General features: G+C 43.2%; 1 protein-coding gene across 22 annotated transcripts in view; it reads left to right on the plus strand.

Annotated features, from left to right (window-relative positions):
- HHLA2 (HHLA2 member of B7 family) overlaps positions 1–14,243 on the plus strand; it is a 112,101-nt gene that overhangs the window by 97,687 nt on the left and 171 nt on the right. For 11 of the 22 annotated variants that reach the window (XM_061134322.1, XM_061134324.1, XM_061134319.1 and 8 more), the window contains 5 exons: positions 668–940; positions 4,221–4,538; positions 6,314–6,436; positions 8,449–8,507; positions 9,256–14,227. In XM_061134322.1, coding sequence (XP_060990305.1) covers positions 668–940; positions 4,221–4,538; positions 6,314–6,436; positions 8,449–8,507; positions 9,256–9,285 — 803 coding nt within the window. In that variant the 3' untranslated portion in view covers positions 9,286–14,227. Of the gene's footprint in view, positions 1–667; positions 941–4,220; positions 4,539–6,313; positions 6,437–8,448; positions 8,508–9,255; positions 14,236–14,243 lie in introns of those variants that run through there. The other 11 variants (XM_061134313.1, XM_061134314.1, XM_061134318.1 and 8 more) reach the window with 4 other exon arrangements.

Genomic DNA, 14,243 nt, shown 5'->3' on the forward strand with positions numbered 1-14,243 from the left:
ATAGCAGGAGCATAAGAGTATCCATTTCCCCTTAAGTCTTATATCAGTACCTAATATTACCAGTTTTAAGAAATCCTGCCAATGATAGCTTAGAAATATTGAATTATTGACTTAAATTACATTTCCTATTTTCTAAATTAATTTTAATATTCTATGCCTTCCCCTATCTTGATTTGCTTTTCTTATCTAATCATTTCTTTGCTGGGGGGAGGGGTGTTTTCTAATCGACTTTCTTCTCTCTCCCTCCGTTCTATTAACTGCTGCAAACCTGGACCCAGAAATCTCAGAATTACGGGCAAATGAAGAACCAGAAAGCCTCAGAGTCAGTACCCGAGGAGTACAGACTGCTGCATGAGCTCCACTTTACCAACTTCTGACTCACATTTGGACTGCTCACTGAGGCCTTTTTTTCCTAGAATTCTTTCTAGAGAGTTGAGCTTGCTAGTTGCTGTGTATCCACTCATACTCTTTTTTTTCTTGTCAATCACCAGACTATATCCTAAGATCCTACAGAGTTTTTGCTGTTTTCCCCTTCAGAAACTGCCAAGTTTTACTCCCAAAGCTTGGCTTTTCAGTTCATAGGTATTAAAATAATAAGTGTCCTGCACAGGTGGCCTAAAAAGAAGCTAATGAGAGGTCCTCACATGCCCTTCTTTCTCCCTCATAGATTTTGTCACACCTGTGATGGAGTATGAAAAGAAAACCACCAACAGCTTCTTAATATGCACTGTGTTCAGTGTTTTTCCTTATCCAAATATCAAATGGAAAGTAGATAATAATACAACTATCTCTGACAAAAAAGAAAGGAAAGAAGATGATCCTTTCGGTCCTTTTCATGTAAACAGCAGAGTAAATATTACAGGATCAAATTCATCTTATCAATGTGCAATTGAAAATCCACTGCTGAAGCAAACATGGACAGGGAGATGGACAATGAAAGGTAGGCTTTCTGTGTGAACATGCTGTTGGAGGTAGGGCGGGAATGGGGATTGATTTACAGATAAAGAAAGGAATACAAAAGGGAAGGAAATGCACTTGCAGCAGTCAGAAGACCAGTCTGGAGTCCCAGGTCTAATATTAATGGCTCTGTTACCTCAAGCAATCATTTTTTACTTGTGAGTGTTGGTTCCTTGTCGGCAAAAATGGAAGTAATCCTTACCTTGCAAGGTGTTTCTGAGTTAAAGGAAAACATTTGTGAAATGGAAAGTAGCAAATATATTTGTGTGTATTACTGTATTTCTCTCTGGTTCTTCTACACAGAATTTTCTACCTGCATTGCACTTTAAAAGATCAGAGGAGAAGGAAAGGATGCTTGTCTCCTAGCAGGTCACAACCTCTGATTCTTGCCAGTTTTTCAACCAACAAAAATTAGTATTGCTTCTGTTTGGTCTCCTTAAGTAGCATTAGCCCATTAATCTTTATCAACACTTCTACTCCTTCCTCTCATTTATTTGAGCAAACCCAAACTCTGACCAATCTATCTATAGCATATTGTTTAAGAAGAGTTTAAAGAGAAGAAAAATTAATTTGACACCATTTATCTATTACTGAGGAAAATTATTTTATAGTTCACTAGAAGCAAAGCAAAATTTTTCTATAAATCTCTTTGCATTCCAGTCCCCTATAATGAAAACGACATCTTTTTTGGGTGTTAGTGCTAAATGGTCTTGTAGGTCTTCATAGAACCATTCAACTTCAACTTCTTCAGGATTACTGTTCAAGACATAGACTTGGATTACCGTGATATTAAATGGTTTGCCTTGGAAACGAACAGAGATCAGTCTGTCATTTTTGAGATTGCATCCAAGTACTGCATTTCGGACTCTTGTTGACCATGATGGCTACTCCATTTCTTCTAAGGGCTTCCTGCCCACAGTAGTAGATATAATGGTCATCTGAGTTAAATTCACCCATTCCAGTCCATCTTAGTTCACTGATTCCTAAAATGTTGATGTTCACTCTTGCCATCTCCTGTTTGACCACTTCCAATTTGCCTTGATTCATGGACCTAACACTCCAGGTTCCTATGCAATAAAGCTCTTTATAGCATCAGACCTTGCTTCCATCACCAGTCTTATCCACAACTGGGTGTTGTTTTTGCTTTGGCTCGGTTCCTTCATTCTTTGTGGAGTTATTTCTCCACTGATCTCCAGTAGCATATTGGGGACCTAGCGACCTGGGAAGTTCATCTTTCAGTGTCTTATCTTTTTGCCTTTTCATACTGTTAATGGGGTTCTCAAGGCGAGAATACTGAAGTGGTTTGCCATTCCCTTCTCCAGTGGGCCACATTTTGTCAGAACTCTCCACCATGACCCGTCCATCTTGGGTGGCCCTACATGACATGGCTCATAGTTCCACTGAGTTAGACAAGCCTGTGGTCCATGTAATTAGATTGGTTAGTTTTCTGTGATTGTGTTTTTCAATCTGTCTGCTTCTGATGGAGAAGGATAAGAGGCTTATGGAAGCTTCCTGATGGGAGAGACTGACTGAGGGGGAAACTGGGTTTTGTTCTGATGGTTGGAACCATGCTCAGTAAATCTTTAATCCAACTTTTTGTTCATGGATGGAGCTGTGTTCCCTCCCTGCTATTTACCTGGGGCCAAAATATGCACAAGGGTTCCCTTTTCTCCACATCTAACCCAAACTTGTTATTTGTTTGTTTTTTTTATAATAGTGATTCTGACAGGTGTGAGGTGATAGCTCATTGTAGTTGCATTGATTTTCATTTCCCTGATGTTAGTGATGTTGAACTTTTCATGTGCCTACTGGTCATATGTATATCTTATTTGGGAAAATTATTCATTATCCTTATATGATGTCAATAGTATGGGCATCTAATGTTCACTGTTCATCAGCCAAGTAGCAATGGAAACATGGGAAAGGGTTGAAAATATTAAATTGCAAATATTTTATATGGAGAATCATAATTTCTCTTGTTTATTCAGAATTGAGTATCCTGAAGTTCCAATGGTTCCTTAGGCTTAGTGCTATTTTGTCTTGTTGAGGATCTGTTATGTGCCAAAGTTTGTCACTCAACCTGTGAACCTCAGAACTAGATGTATACTAGATGCTGTGGACTCTTACTCACTTATGGATCCACAGCATCTAGTACAAACATGTAAAAATAAAACTAAACCAGGAAAGTAGCATCCAAAGAGAGTGATTAAATCTGTTCGCTACAGTTGGGTATGGATCAGGTTGTTTCAGAATATATGCTTAAGGAGTTGCATACAGACCGAATTTTAAAGGAATAGTAGGAAATTTCAGGAGAACATAGGCATTCCAGGTAAAAAACATACTATATGCAAAAGCAGAGACAGGGGTAAATATTGCCTGAATTTGTGGAAGTATAAGTGGTTGGGAGTGAAATTGAAGTATCAAGCTTTAAGCCTAGAGAGGAAGGCAAAAACCAAGATCAAATGCCTTCATCTTGCTAAGGAGCTTGGGCTGGCCTGGAGGTAGTACAGAGCCAAAGAAGGCTATGAAGCATCGGAGAGACTGAAAGTTGTATTTTTGATGGCTTCTCTGGTATCACTCATTCACAGGTGGATTGTTGTGTTTTAGATCGCTTGCTTTGGCACCACCCTCTTGCAGGTGGAATGCAGAGTAGGTGAGTCGAAAACCAGGGAGGATAATTCACGGCGGTCCATAGCAGTCAGCTGGCAGAACAGGAAGGACAACATGGTGTGAACTCTGGAGGGGAAGCCGAGAATACCCGGCAGACTCCCTACTCTAAAAGATCAGTCCAGTGGGGAATTCCTGCACAGGGTTAGAAATACACTCATGTGCTAGAAAAAAGACTTTGTCCAGAAAGAGAGATGAAGACGTGGTTGAGACCATGGAAGTAGCAGAGACTACTAGTAGTACTGGGTGACGAGGAGGCAGCCTGGGTAGCACCAGCGTTCGAGAGGTCAGCAGAAGACTGCGGAGTTAAACGTGCCCGTGACTGGTGGCGGCACTCGAGTGATCACGCTCAGGTTGTAGGAGTTGAAGACCAGGTGTGTCATCTCTCTAGCTGGCCCAGGCTTGGGCCTCCTTGAAGCCTAAACGTAACCTTGGTGGGTGACTTTAAAATAGTGGTGTAAAGCTTTTAAGAAACTCCACAGCACAAATATCTCACTGCTTTCCAAAAAGTGTTTTCAAAGATATTTCTAAGTATAACTTAGAAAATTCATTTGAAAAATTTTTCATTTATCTTTACTTTTCTATCCTGTTGTTAGATGTTCTTCATAAAATGGAAAGTGAAAACGTTTTACTCTCATGTAAACCTGAAAACAATTTTTCCCCACCAAATCAAGACTTCACGGTCACTTGGTCCAGAGTGGAAAATGGGAGTTCCTTGCTCCTGGCTTGCTTTAAGAACTCCTCACAAGAAACACTTATCAGTCAACCTCAAATTTCATGGAAAGAAGAGCCGATAAACTCACGTGACTTCTCTTTAACTCTGAAGGATCTTCGTCTTTCAGACAGTGGGGAGTATTTGTGCAATATTACATCAAACGAAAGTACCTCACTCACCATGCAAACACTGCATGTAGGTAAGTTACAAGTAGGGCTGGACAATGGGTTTCAGGTACAGCAGCAGGCATTGTGAACATCAAATAGGAAATTAGGTTGGCATTTCAAGAATACCTCTGAATAAAAAAGTTTCTGAAAATACTGTTTACAGGGATACTTCCAGTTAAAATGGTAGACAATTTCCTTCCTTCAACCACACGAAAGGCTTGCACTGAGAAATAAAAGGAAATTACTCCCAGAAGACTTCCCTTTTACGGTTTCAGAGCTTCAGAAATGAAGGTGGAACCTCTATGTTTTGTTACTCTGTGGGCTGAGCATCTTCAATTCCTGCTTACCATTGTGCAGATATGTGCCTTAGGGTCTGGGTTTGGGGAGAGAAGGCTGTGAAGGCATGGTGAGGAGTTAGAACTGAAGCTTCTGCTGCAGGCTACTGAAGCATGGTCTGTAATCCTGGTGAAAACAGTCATCAGAGGACATTTGAAACATCAAGATTGTGCCTGATTGGGCTCCTTTTTTACCTCTAGTGGTAGCTAATTGCCACAACTCATTGTTTAAAATATTTCTAGTTCAGTAGCCATAGAGTCAAGGAATGTGTACTCAGAAGCTGACTGTCTAGGGGGGCTGATCACCCTTATGCTTCAGCAGCTGACATCGTGGGAGACCATGGCACCTCTCTATTTATTAAAATGAGTCAGTGGAACATATGTTTTATAAATGTTCTTGGCATTCTAGTTTTGAATGTTACTTCCTTTAATACAAATTATAACAATTCTAGTTCCAATCAAGAGGCTGAAGAGAGTTCAGGCTCCTCCAGTTATTTCTGAGGAACGCCAAGCACCATTCGTTATCTTGGTGGTCGTCTGTCACTTTTTACTCAAGATCATGGCTCCTACTCAGCTCTTCTCTTCATCTCTGCACCTCTTATCTCTCGTCCTCTAGGCTCCTGCCTTTTCCAAGCCACGGGTACACTGTGCCCTACCTTCATCCCCCAAGGAAAACACTGGGCTGCGGTTAGCTTGTTGTCATAATTATTCCTCTGTAAAAGGGCATGGCAGCCCTTCTAGTATTCTTGCTTGGAGAATCCCTTGGACAGAGGAGCCTAGCGGGCTATAGTCCATGGGCTCACAAAAGAGTCAGACACTAACTGATCTGACGACTGAGCGCACACACACAAAAGTATGTTAATTCCCTTATTACAATATAAAACAAAGGCTTAAAGTGCATAAAAAACTCTTTGCCTCTCAAGTTTCCAGACTTTGTCCTCTCTTGACTCCCATCCCCACTATGCCCCAAATTGTTTAATATCAGCTTTGACAGGTTCCCCCAATAGATATATTAGATGGAGTGATGTGCCGAGTTATTCAGTCATGTCCAGCTCTTTGCGACCCCATGGACTGTAGCCCGCCAGGCTCCTCTGTCAATGAGATTCTCCAGGCAAGAATACCGGAGTGGGTTGCCATGTTCTCCTCCAAGGGATTCTTCTTGACCCAAGGATTGAACATGCATCTCTTGTCTCCTGCCTTAGCAGAAGAATTCTTTACTACTTGCGCCACCTGGGAACTGGGAAGCATTATTTATGCTTATGAAAAACACTGATCCAGACAGGGCTGTTGTTTGTATCTTTAATGGGTCTTTTCATTAGGAAAAGTCTATTCACTAATATGATATCTGCTTCCCATGCAAAATGCAGAAATAGCTACTTTGAATAAACATACTCACCTAGCTATGCATTTTCTTTTGTTGTCTGGTAACTTTTCTTCCAGCTGATAGACTTTCTGTTTGTCTTATTTTGAAGCAAGCCAAAGAGCAACTGCTGGGATGATTGTCCCAGTTCTGGTGGCCGTGGTGTTGGCAGTTTTGTTGCTGTCGGTGGCCACTCGAGCTATTAGATCAAGAAGGTGCATCGGTTTCCACAAAGGTACTATCTCATGGAGGCTTTGGTCCCGTGCCCGGGGGTTCAGGTGGAGGTGTATCCAAGATGACTAGCGAGTCCATGGAATTCTCCAGGCCAGAATTCTGGAGTGGGTAGCCGTTCCTGTTTCCAGGAGGTCTTCCCAACCCAGAGACTGAACCCAGATCTCCCACACTGCAGGCAGATTCTTTACCAGCTGAGCCATCAGGGAAGCCCTTATTAATAGTTGCTACTGATCAAAACAGCATTGTCCTTGATGGGCCATTTTATTTTAATCCGTGTGAAGTTTTAAAAAAAAAAAAAAACTTTTTCTAAATTTTCTGCTAGAAAACTGTTACTTACAGTAATTTAATTACTTGTAGTAATTCAACATGATACTAAGATTCCACAGTCAATCACAGGACTTCTTAAAAGACTTTGCTTTTATCAACAAATTTAGATCTGTGAAAAACTTAGATTTACTTATTTCCACATTTTACAGGTCAGGAAATTAGAATCAAAAAAGTTAACGCAAATGCTAAATAGGCATCTGAAACAGACTTATAGGCACCACCCAAGATGACCCAGCTAACTAGTGGCAGAGGTAGATCTCGGCCCCATGAAGCTCTGCTGATTTCATCATCTCTCTAAGAAAGCTCTGAGTGTCCTGGGAGGCTGAGACGGATTGAGTGTCACTTCTACTGATTGATATTTGCTTATCGTGCCTGCTGAAGTCAGGGTCACTTGGTCATTGTGGACACCATTATTGACGGTTACTCTCAGGGTGGCAGTGAGCGGGGTCTCAGCTGTTGCAGGCCTGTGACTGTCCGTATGAACAAGCAGGCCGGTGCCCGTGACACTCCTGTCCTGCAGCTGCCAGAAGCAGGGAGAAGTGGGAGGTTTCAGGTAGTCTAGTTTGTCTTCTGCGTGCAAACCCTGATATCACGGTACTTGAGATTAGGTTCACGTTCTAGGAGAGAGCGTGTTGGAACGATGCTTTAGTTTCTGTAGCGGAAGGGTGCACCAGTGCAGTTCCAACACAGAGCACCCGGCAGACTCAACACTGGGGAAGGGGAGCAGAGAAGAGACTGCGCGCCTCGGAGCTTGGCCGGAAACCCGCAGTCTAAAGGGATGAGGAGGAGGAGCAGTGCCCAGAGCCTGGGAGGAGAGGGCCACGGGGCCGGCTGTGTTGTGAGCAAGGCGGCCTTCACACGGGGCACACAGCCGGATGCAGAAGGAGCCAGGAGAAGAAACACCTGACTTTGCCCCTCCTGCCCTCTGATCTCCTCCCCAGATGAAAGCAGAGGGAACAGAAGCCCTGCAGGTAGAACCCATCCAGGTCAGCATCCCATGGCAGAGCGCAGGACGGATTCCGATCCTGGAGGAGCAGTCAGATGTCAGCAAAAACCACATTAGGGTGTTGGCCACTTAGAGAAATAAAACAGAGTGTTCTATAGTTTGTGGCCTGAAGCCTTCCGTGAGAAGTGACATTATGGCCCTTTTCCTGTCCATCACCACCTTGGCTCTTCCCCATGGTTTATAGTCAGTAGGCATCAGGCCAACCATCTTAGACAGCCAGGAGCTGCTGGCGTGCTTAACTGCCTTTCTCCCTGCGTTGGAGCACCTGAATTTACTGCTGTGTGTTTCTGATGAAGTATTTCTACATTAAGGACATTTTTGATGCTGTTTGTTGGAAAAAGATACCAAGAGGGGAGTAACTAATGTGATGCTAATAACATAATCATACTGAGGTGGGGCATCCCTGGGGACTCAGATGGTAAAGACTCTGCCTGCAATCGAGGAGACCTGGGTTCGATCCCTGGGTCGGGAAGATCCCCTGGAGAAGGAATGGCAACCCCCACTCCAGTATTCTTGCCTGAGGAATTCCATGGACAGAGGAGCCTGGCGGGCTATAGCCCATGGGGTCACAAAGAGGTGGACACGACTGAGCAACTATTTGTTGTTACTGAGGTGGGAATAAGGGAGAATTGGGGTGTTGGCAAAGAGATGTCTTTTTAAGTTCTGTTTTTTTCCTGTAGAAAGGCATCTACCTACTAATCCGAACTCTAGCAGTGCCGGTACTTCAGAAGAAAACGTGGTAAGGCATTTCCTTTATCAAACTATTTATAAGAATGCTATGGTAAAAAGCTAACTGAACTCTTGACTGATTCACACATTATCTTGCAGGACTTTTACAGAGAAAAAAGGCATGAGGGATTGCAGGATAATAGAACAGGAAAAAAATACACTTAAGCTTCCACTGTCTATGATTAAATAGGCTCTAGTTGTTTAAATAAGTGCTTGCTCTTCTCATTTCCAACTGTTACTTGCAAAGATCTCAAATGGCACCGTGCACCAATGTACCTATTCTTCTGATGAAACAGGGCCTTGCACAGAAGTGGAAGGAAATACAGATAAAATAGAGAAAAGCAGACTACAGTTTCTGCCCAGACTCAGACTACTGACCTTCTACACTTTTCCAGACACTTCTAGGTTCCTTCAGAACTGATAATTCACTTATGAATTATAGCTTGCTTGTATACTTTTTTGCTGCACACCTTTTATTATTTATGACTTCCATTCATCATGATACATAACAGCAAAGAGTGGGATAAACTTGTTTTTCTACTTGTTAAAATCTCAGGAACATCTAGCAGGGAAATTAAAATTGATAAGATCCAACTTCATAACTACTTATAACTGTCTCATGGATCTCTGAATACAGATGCAAACAGTAGCTTAAAGATCCCCCCCTCCAAAAAACCAAAACACCACCACCATTAATATTAAAATGGTTATTCTGACATAAACAACAACTATTTTGAGTCCATGTTTCTTGGTTCTAGCCTCTTTCAGAACATCCACCCAATACATGAAGTGAAGACAGAAGTTCACAACACAACACAACCCTCCGTAATATCCTACGAGCTCACCTCCCCTTTCTTCACTGTGATTCCAGCAATGGTTTGTCGTGACCTGACAATTCTACCATTGCAAAACCTGTGATACTAGAAAGAGAATAGTCACATTCTCGCTTCAGAAACTAAGAGTCATTCTTGGGCCCCCCACCTGCATCAAGATTATAAATGCCTGGATACCAAGGATTCCAATTCAGCTTGGATAAAAGAACTCTCTCATTTATTTACATTCCTGCTGCAACCAGCCTAGGAGGTTACAGTGAAGTTTCCGCCAAGAACTCAGAAGAAATAAATCACTAAGAGATGATTCAAAATCTGATCAACTAATGATGGGTGAGTGGTAGAAGCAAAAATCATCTTAGTGAAAAGGTAAAAAACCACGGCCAAGAAAACAAAGCAATTGATATGCTAAAGTATTGTACTCTAGTTTTATATGAACGGTTAATATCAGCCTAATCTACTAGATTTAGTATGGTGAATCTTAGGGACCCCAAAGAGTAAGAATGTCAGTGTCTCTAAGACAATCCAAGGTGCAAAAGGCCCTATCAACGCAAGAATTGACATCCCTGGGGTTGGGTTGTACTATCTAACACCAGGGTTTCATAGCTGAGTGACCCCAGTTATTAAGATAATTTAACTTAATCTTTGGCTCAGTTGTCATATTGTTAATCAGATTTCTAATAAACTTAAATTTTCATATACATTTTTATGCAAGGACAGAATGAATACCTCAGTTGAATGGATGATCTGTTCTCCTTAATTTTATTATCAATGTGTCAAAAAGCCTAACTAGGACTTTTATGACAATCAAATTTTCTTCCCTGCTGGCTCAGCTGGTAAAGAATCTGCCTGCAATGCGGGAGACCTGGGTTTGATCCCTGGGTTGGGAAGATCCCCTAGAGAAGGGAAAAGCTACCCACTCCAGTATTCTGGCCTGGAGAATTCCATGGACTCAGTCCATGGAGTCACAAACAGTCAGACAGGACTGAGCAACTTTCACTTTGGGCTTCCCTGGTGGCTCAGAGGTTTAAGCGTCTGCCTGCAATGCAGGCAGATCGACCTGGGTTCGATCCCTGGGTCGGGAAGATCCCCTGGAGAAAGAAATGGCAACCCACTCCAGTACTCTTGCCTGGAGAATCCCCATGGACAGAGGAGCCTGGTGGGCTACAGTCCATGGGGTCCCAAAGAGTCAGACATGACTGAGCGACTTCACTTTCACTTTATGGGAGAAAACCAACCCCGATTGTGTATTAAGGCCGCCTGGTCCAGTGTTCTTTATCAGCTGAACTTATTTCACAGTCTCCTATTTTGCAGAGTTTTGTTGACCTCACATATTTGCTACAGTGTCGTGACAAGTGTTCATCACAAACTGTAGAGTACTAAGGATATAAAGAAAATCTTTAGAAAAGGACATAGGGCACTCAGTGAGGAGAACATGCTCAGAACAGTTCTGATCTTACCGTGATGAGGTTGACCAATTTAAAGACCAAAGCCAACACATGGAGGATGGCAGATAAGAAGGACCCTAGGTCTTTCAACACTGCTGAGCTTAATCTTAGAGTCAGGTTGGATTGGAGAGGCAGACTGCTGAGAAGGAGAGAACAAGGATTTGTGAGAGACATTCAACACTGTCCAACCGCAGGCAGTGGTGAAGACGTCTGTGCCAGGCGGCCCCCTTCACATCCAGTGCTGTTCCTGAGGTCGCTGTTGGTCAGATGTGCCAGCGTCAGGAAGTAGAGCTGGACACGGAGTGAGGATGAACTGGAATGTATAAGAACAAACTGGATCCCGCGCTGTCTCTTGGGGCCTCTAGAGTCTATGCTGGGAGTGACCTGCTGCCGTGGAGCCGCAGGCCTGCCTGGCGAGGAGTCTGGCAGGATCTGGGGCCCATCCCAGCTAGCTCACCCTTTCAGCCTTGAGAAATATCTGCCAGCTATCGCTGTGCCTGGGACCATACCCTGAGCTTATGAGCATAAAAACAAAGCCGCTGCTCCTTCACTTCTGCCTCTCGAATCGGGTGCGTTTTTCTTTTGCGACCAACTGTAATCCAGAACCACACAGAGAAGGGAATCCTAGGAAACGTACCTCCAGCTCAGCCACACTGGTACGATACAGACAGCGCACCAGTTATCACTAAACTGAGCATCTCGTGCGGGAGGGTGCTTCACTGCCGCGCCAGCATGGGGCCCACACAGGCGTCAGGAGGGTCTTCCTGACAGAAAGTGACAAACCATGACTACAGGTAAATGACTATAGAAGACGGAGATGAGCCTGTTGTCCCCCACCATCAGTGGCCAAAAATAGACCCATGGATGTAGAGATGAGTCAAGCAGAACTTCCCAGGGACCATAACATAGCTCATGTCTTCTAGGAGTGTTACTCACTAAGATGCAATATGGACAAAGTATTTTTTAACATCAAAATTTAAAAGATTCTTGTAATCTAATCTTTCATGGGAAATGTTTACTTGCATCTGAGGATCAAAAAATTCCCCACTACACTTGAAAGCAACAATATTCCCTTTTTATTATCATGTTTCCTGATCACCTTTTTTAAACTACTTTTGACGCAGCATATTTTTAAAAATGTTTCCCAAATGAGTGGATATATCAAAACAGAGACTTTTAAATACAAGAACAAACTAGTGGTTACCAGTAGGGAGAAGGGGTACCAGGGAGGGAAAGAGGATTAAAAGGTACAAACCACCAGGTACAAATAAATAAGACACAAGAATGCAATGTGCACCACAGAGAATATAACCAGTATTTTATAGTCATTTTAACTGGAGTATAATCTACAAATATGGAAGCACTATGTTATCACACTTGAAGCTAATACACCATTGTAAAGCAACTATACATCAATCTAAAGGTGTATATTTCAAATGCGGCTTAAGTTTCTGGTCAGAAAACAGTACCTCCTTGTACTCTTCCAGCCTCTGTCCTTTATAAACGAGGACTGATCATTCTTCATGGACCTGAAAAACAGAACATCAGCATGTTCTGTGAGATTCCTGTGACTTTCATCAGCGGGACAGACACCCCGAACGAAGCCCAGTGCTCTCCCGTCATAAGCAGGCCTTAGCCAACTCTTCATTAGCTTCAAAGGGAGGAAGGGAATTGAGGCAATTATCTGCATGAGAGAAAGCAGACCCCAGTAATTCACCGCAAGGGCGTGCTTGGTCACTCAATTTTCTGCCCGCCTTGCACTGCCAGGAAAGGCAGGACCCTCTGGAGAAGACCCCAGAACAGCGAGATGACACGCATCACCAATCCGCTCCCCAGACCTGACGCACGATTCTATCAGAAAACCTTTTCCTTTGGTTTATGACAGGGGAGAGATGTTCAGGCTCTCCTTCTGTGAATGGAAAACAATTAGTCATTGCACTGCCAAGGACGATTTTCCTATTCATCCCCGGCCTCTCAGAAGCAATTTCTGCTTCACTCATTTTATTCTTTGTCGGAAATAACTGTGACAAAGTCGAAAGCATCACATCTGTTTCCGAGGCCCTCTGACCTCGCACAGCTGAGAGCAGTTGCAGCGTGTGCAAGGCATTTCCCTAAACAAACCCACCACGGGGGCTGCTGGGCGCTTCTGCGCAGAAGGCCCAATCCCAGGCTGGAGCACTTTGCAGATTGAGGCCAGGGTTCAACCCACTTAGCTGGACCTCTCAGTATAGGCCTTCTCCCTGGGACGATTTGCTCATCAATAAGAAATTTCTAGAGCCTGCAAAAGTCTCATATGTTTCATATTTGAATCCAAATATATTCAAAACGACCAACTTTTAGTCCCTTCTTCAAAAGAGATCCTTTGACCTCCGGTAAGGTAGTATTTGCTATTTGTTACCCTCTCTCCTTTTTTTTTGGAAGTTTACTAGTAATTCATTTTAAAACCTGAAATGGCGGTGCCTGTGCTAAGGGCTCTGTAGGCATTCTGTGGAGTCTATACAACCTCCTTGAATTTGATTCTCCTAAAGCCAGGTCTCATTGAACAATCATTTCTGGTAACAGTCTCAGTGAGGAAGCTGAGCTCACTGCCATAGCATGACTGTTTTTGTCCCCCCGCAAAATTCACATGTTGAGTTCCTAACCCGAACACTGATGGTTTTAGGAGCCAGGGCCTTTGTGAAGGGATTAGGTCATGTGGTTGTGTCTGCATGCCTGGGAGTAACATCCTTATGAAAAAAAGACCCCAGAGCGTGTCTTCCCTTCTTTATACCACGTGAGGTTACAACAGGGAGAGGGTTGTCTACAATGAAGTAGCTGTCACCCGATTCCAAATCTGCCAGTGCCATGACCCTGGACTTCATGGCCTTCAGACCTGTGAGAAGTGTCTGCAGTTTTTAAGCCACTCCACCTCTGGTGTGACATCTCTGAACAGACTGAGGTGCTGGCCCTGCCAAGCCTACAGCTCCAATGCTCTCTGTCACTTTCCCAGGAAAATCAGGGCAGTGGCCCCTACTATTGGAACAGAATTTTCATGGACACAGATGTAGACAGTTCCTTTCTCTGTTTTAGGGAAGAAAACCAGAAAGCAAGACTCTTGCATTGGTTCTTCATGGCCTCCACTTTAAACCTGTCCCCCTGGGATCTCCATATCGATGTGATGCTTGCCCACTATAGATAGAAGAGCTTGCTTAGAATTTCAAGCAGATCCATCTGTGCTTCTTTAATCATCTTTTCTCCTTGGACACCTGACTGTCCTACCCACGTGAATCTAGGCCCGGGAGCTCAGAGCCTGCACATTAACCTAGAATTAAGCAATTGAGAAGTGTAACACAGTGTCCACCCCACTCAAAGGCTGACTGTCTCATCCTACCCAGACAAGCAGAGTTAATAAACATGGGAAGATTTTATCAGAGTTAATAAACATGGGAAGATTTTATCAGAAACTCTCTTTCAATGTTGTTTTTAAAA

Source organism: Dama dama, chromosome 31, assembly GCF_033118175.1.
Source record: "Dama dama isolate Ldn47 chromosome 31, ASM3311817v1, whole genome shotgun sequence".
Lineage (NCBI taxonomy): Eukaryota > Metazoa > Chordata > Mammalia > Artiodactyla > Cervidae > Dama > Dama dama.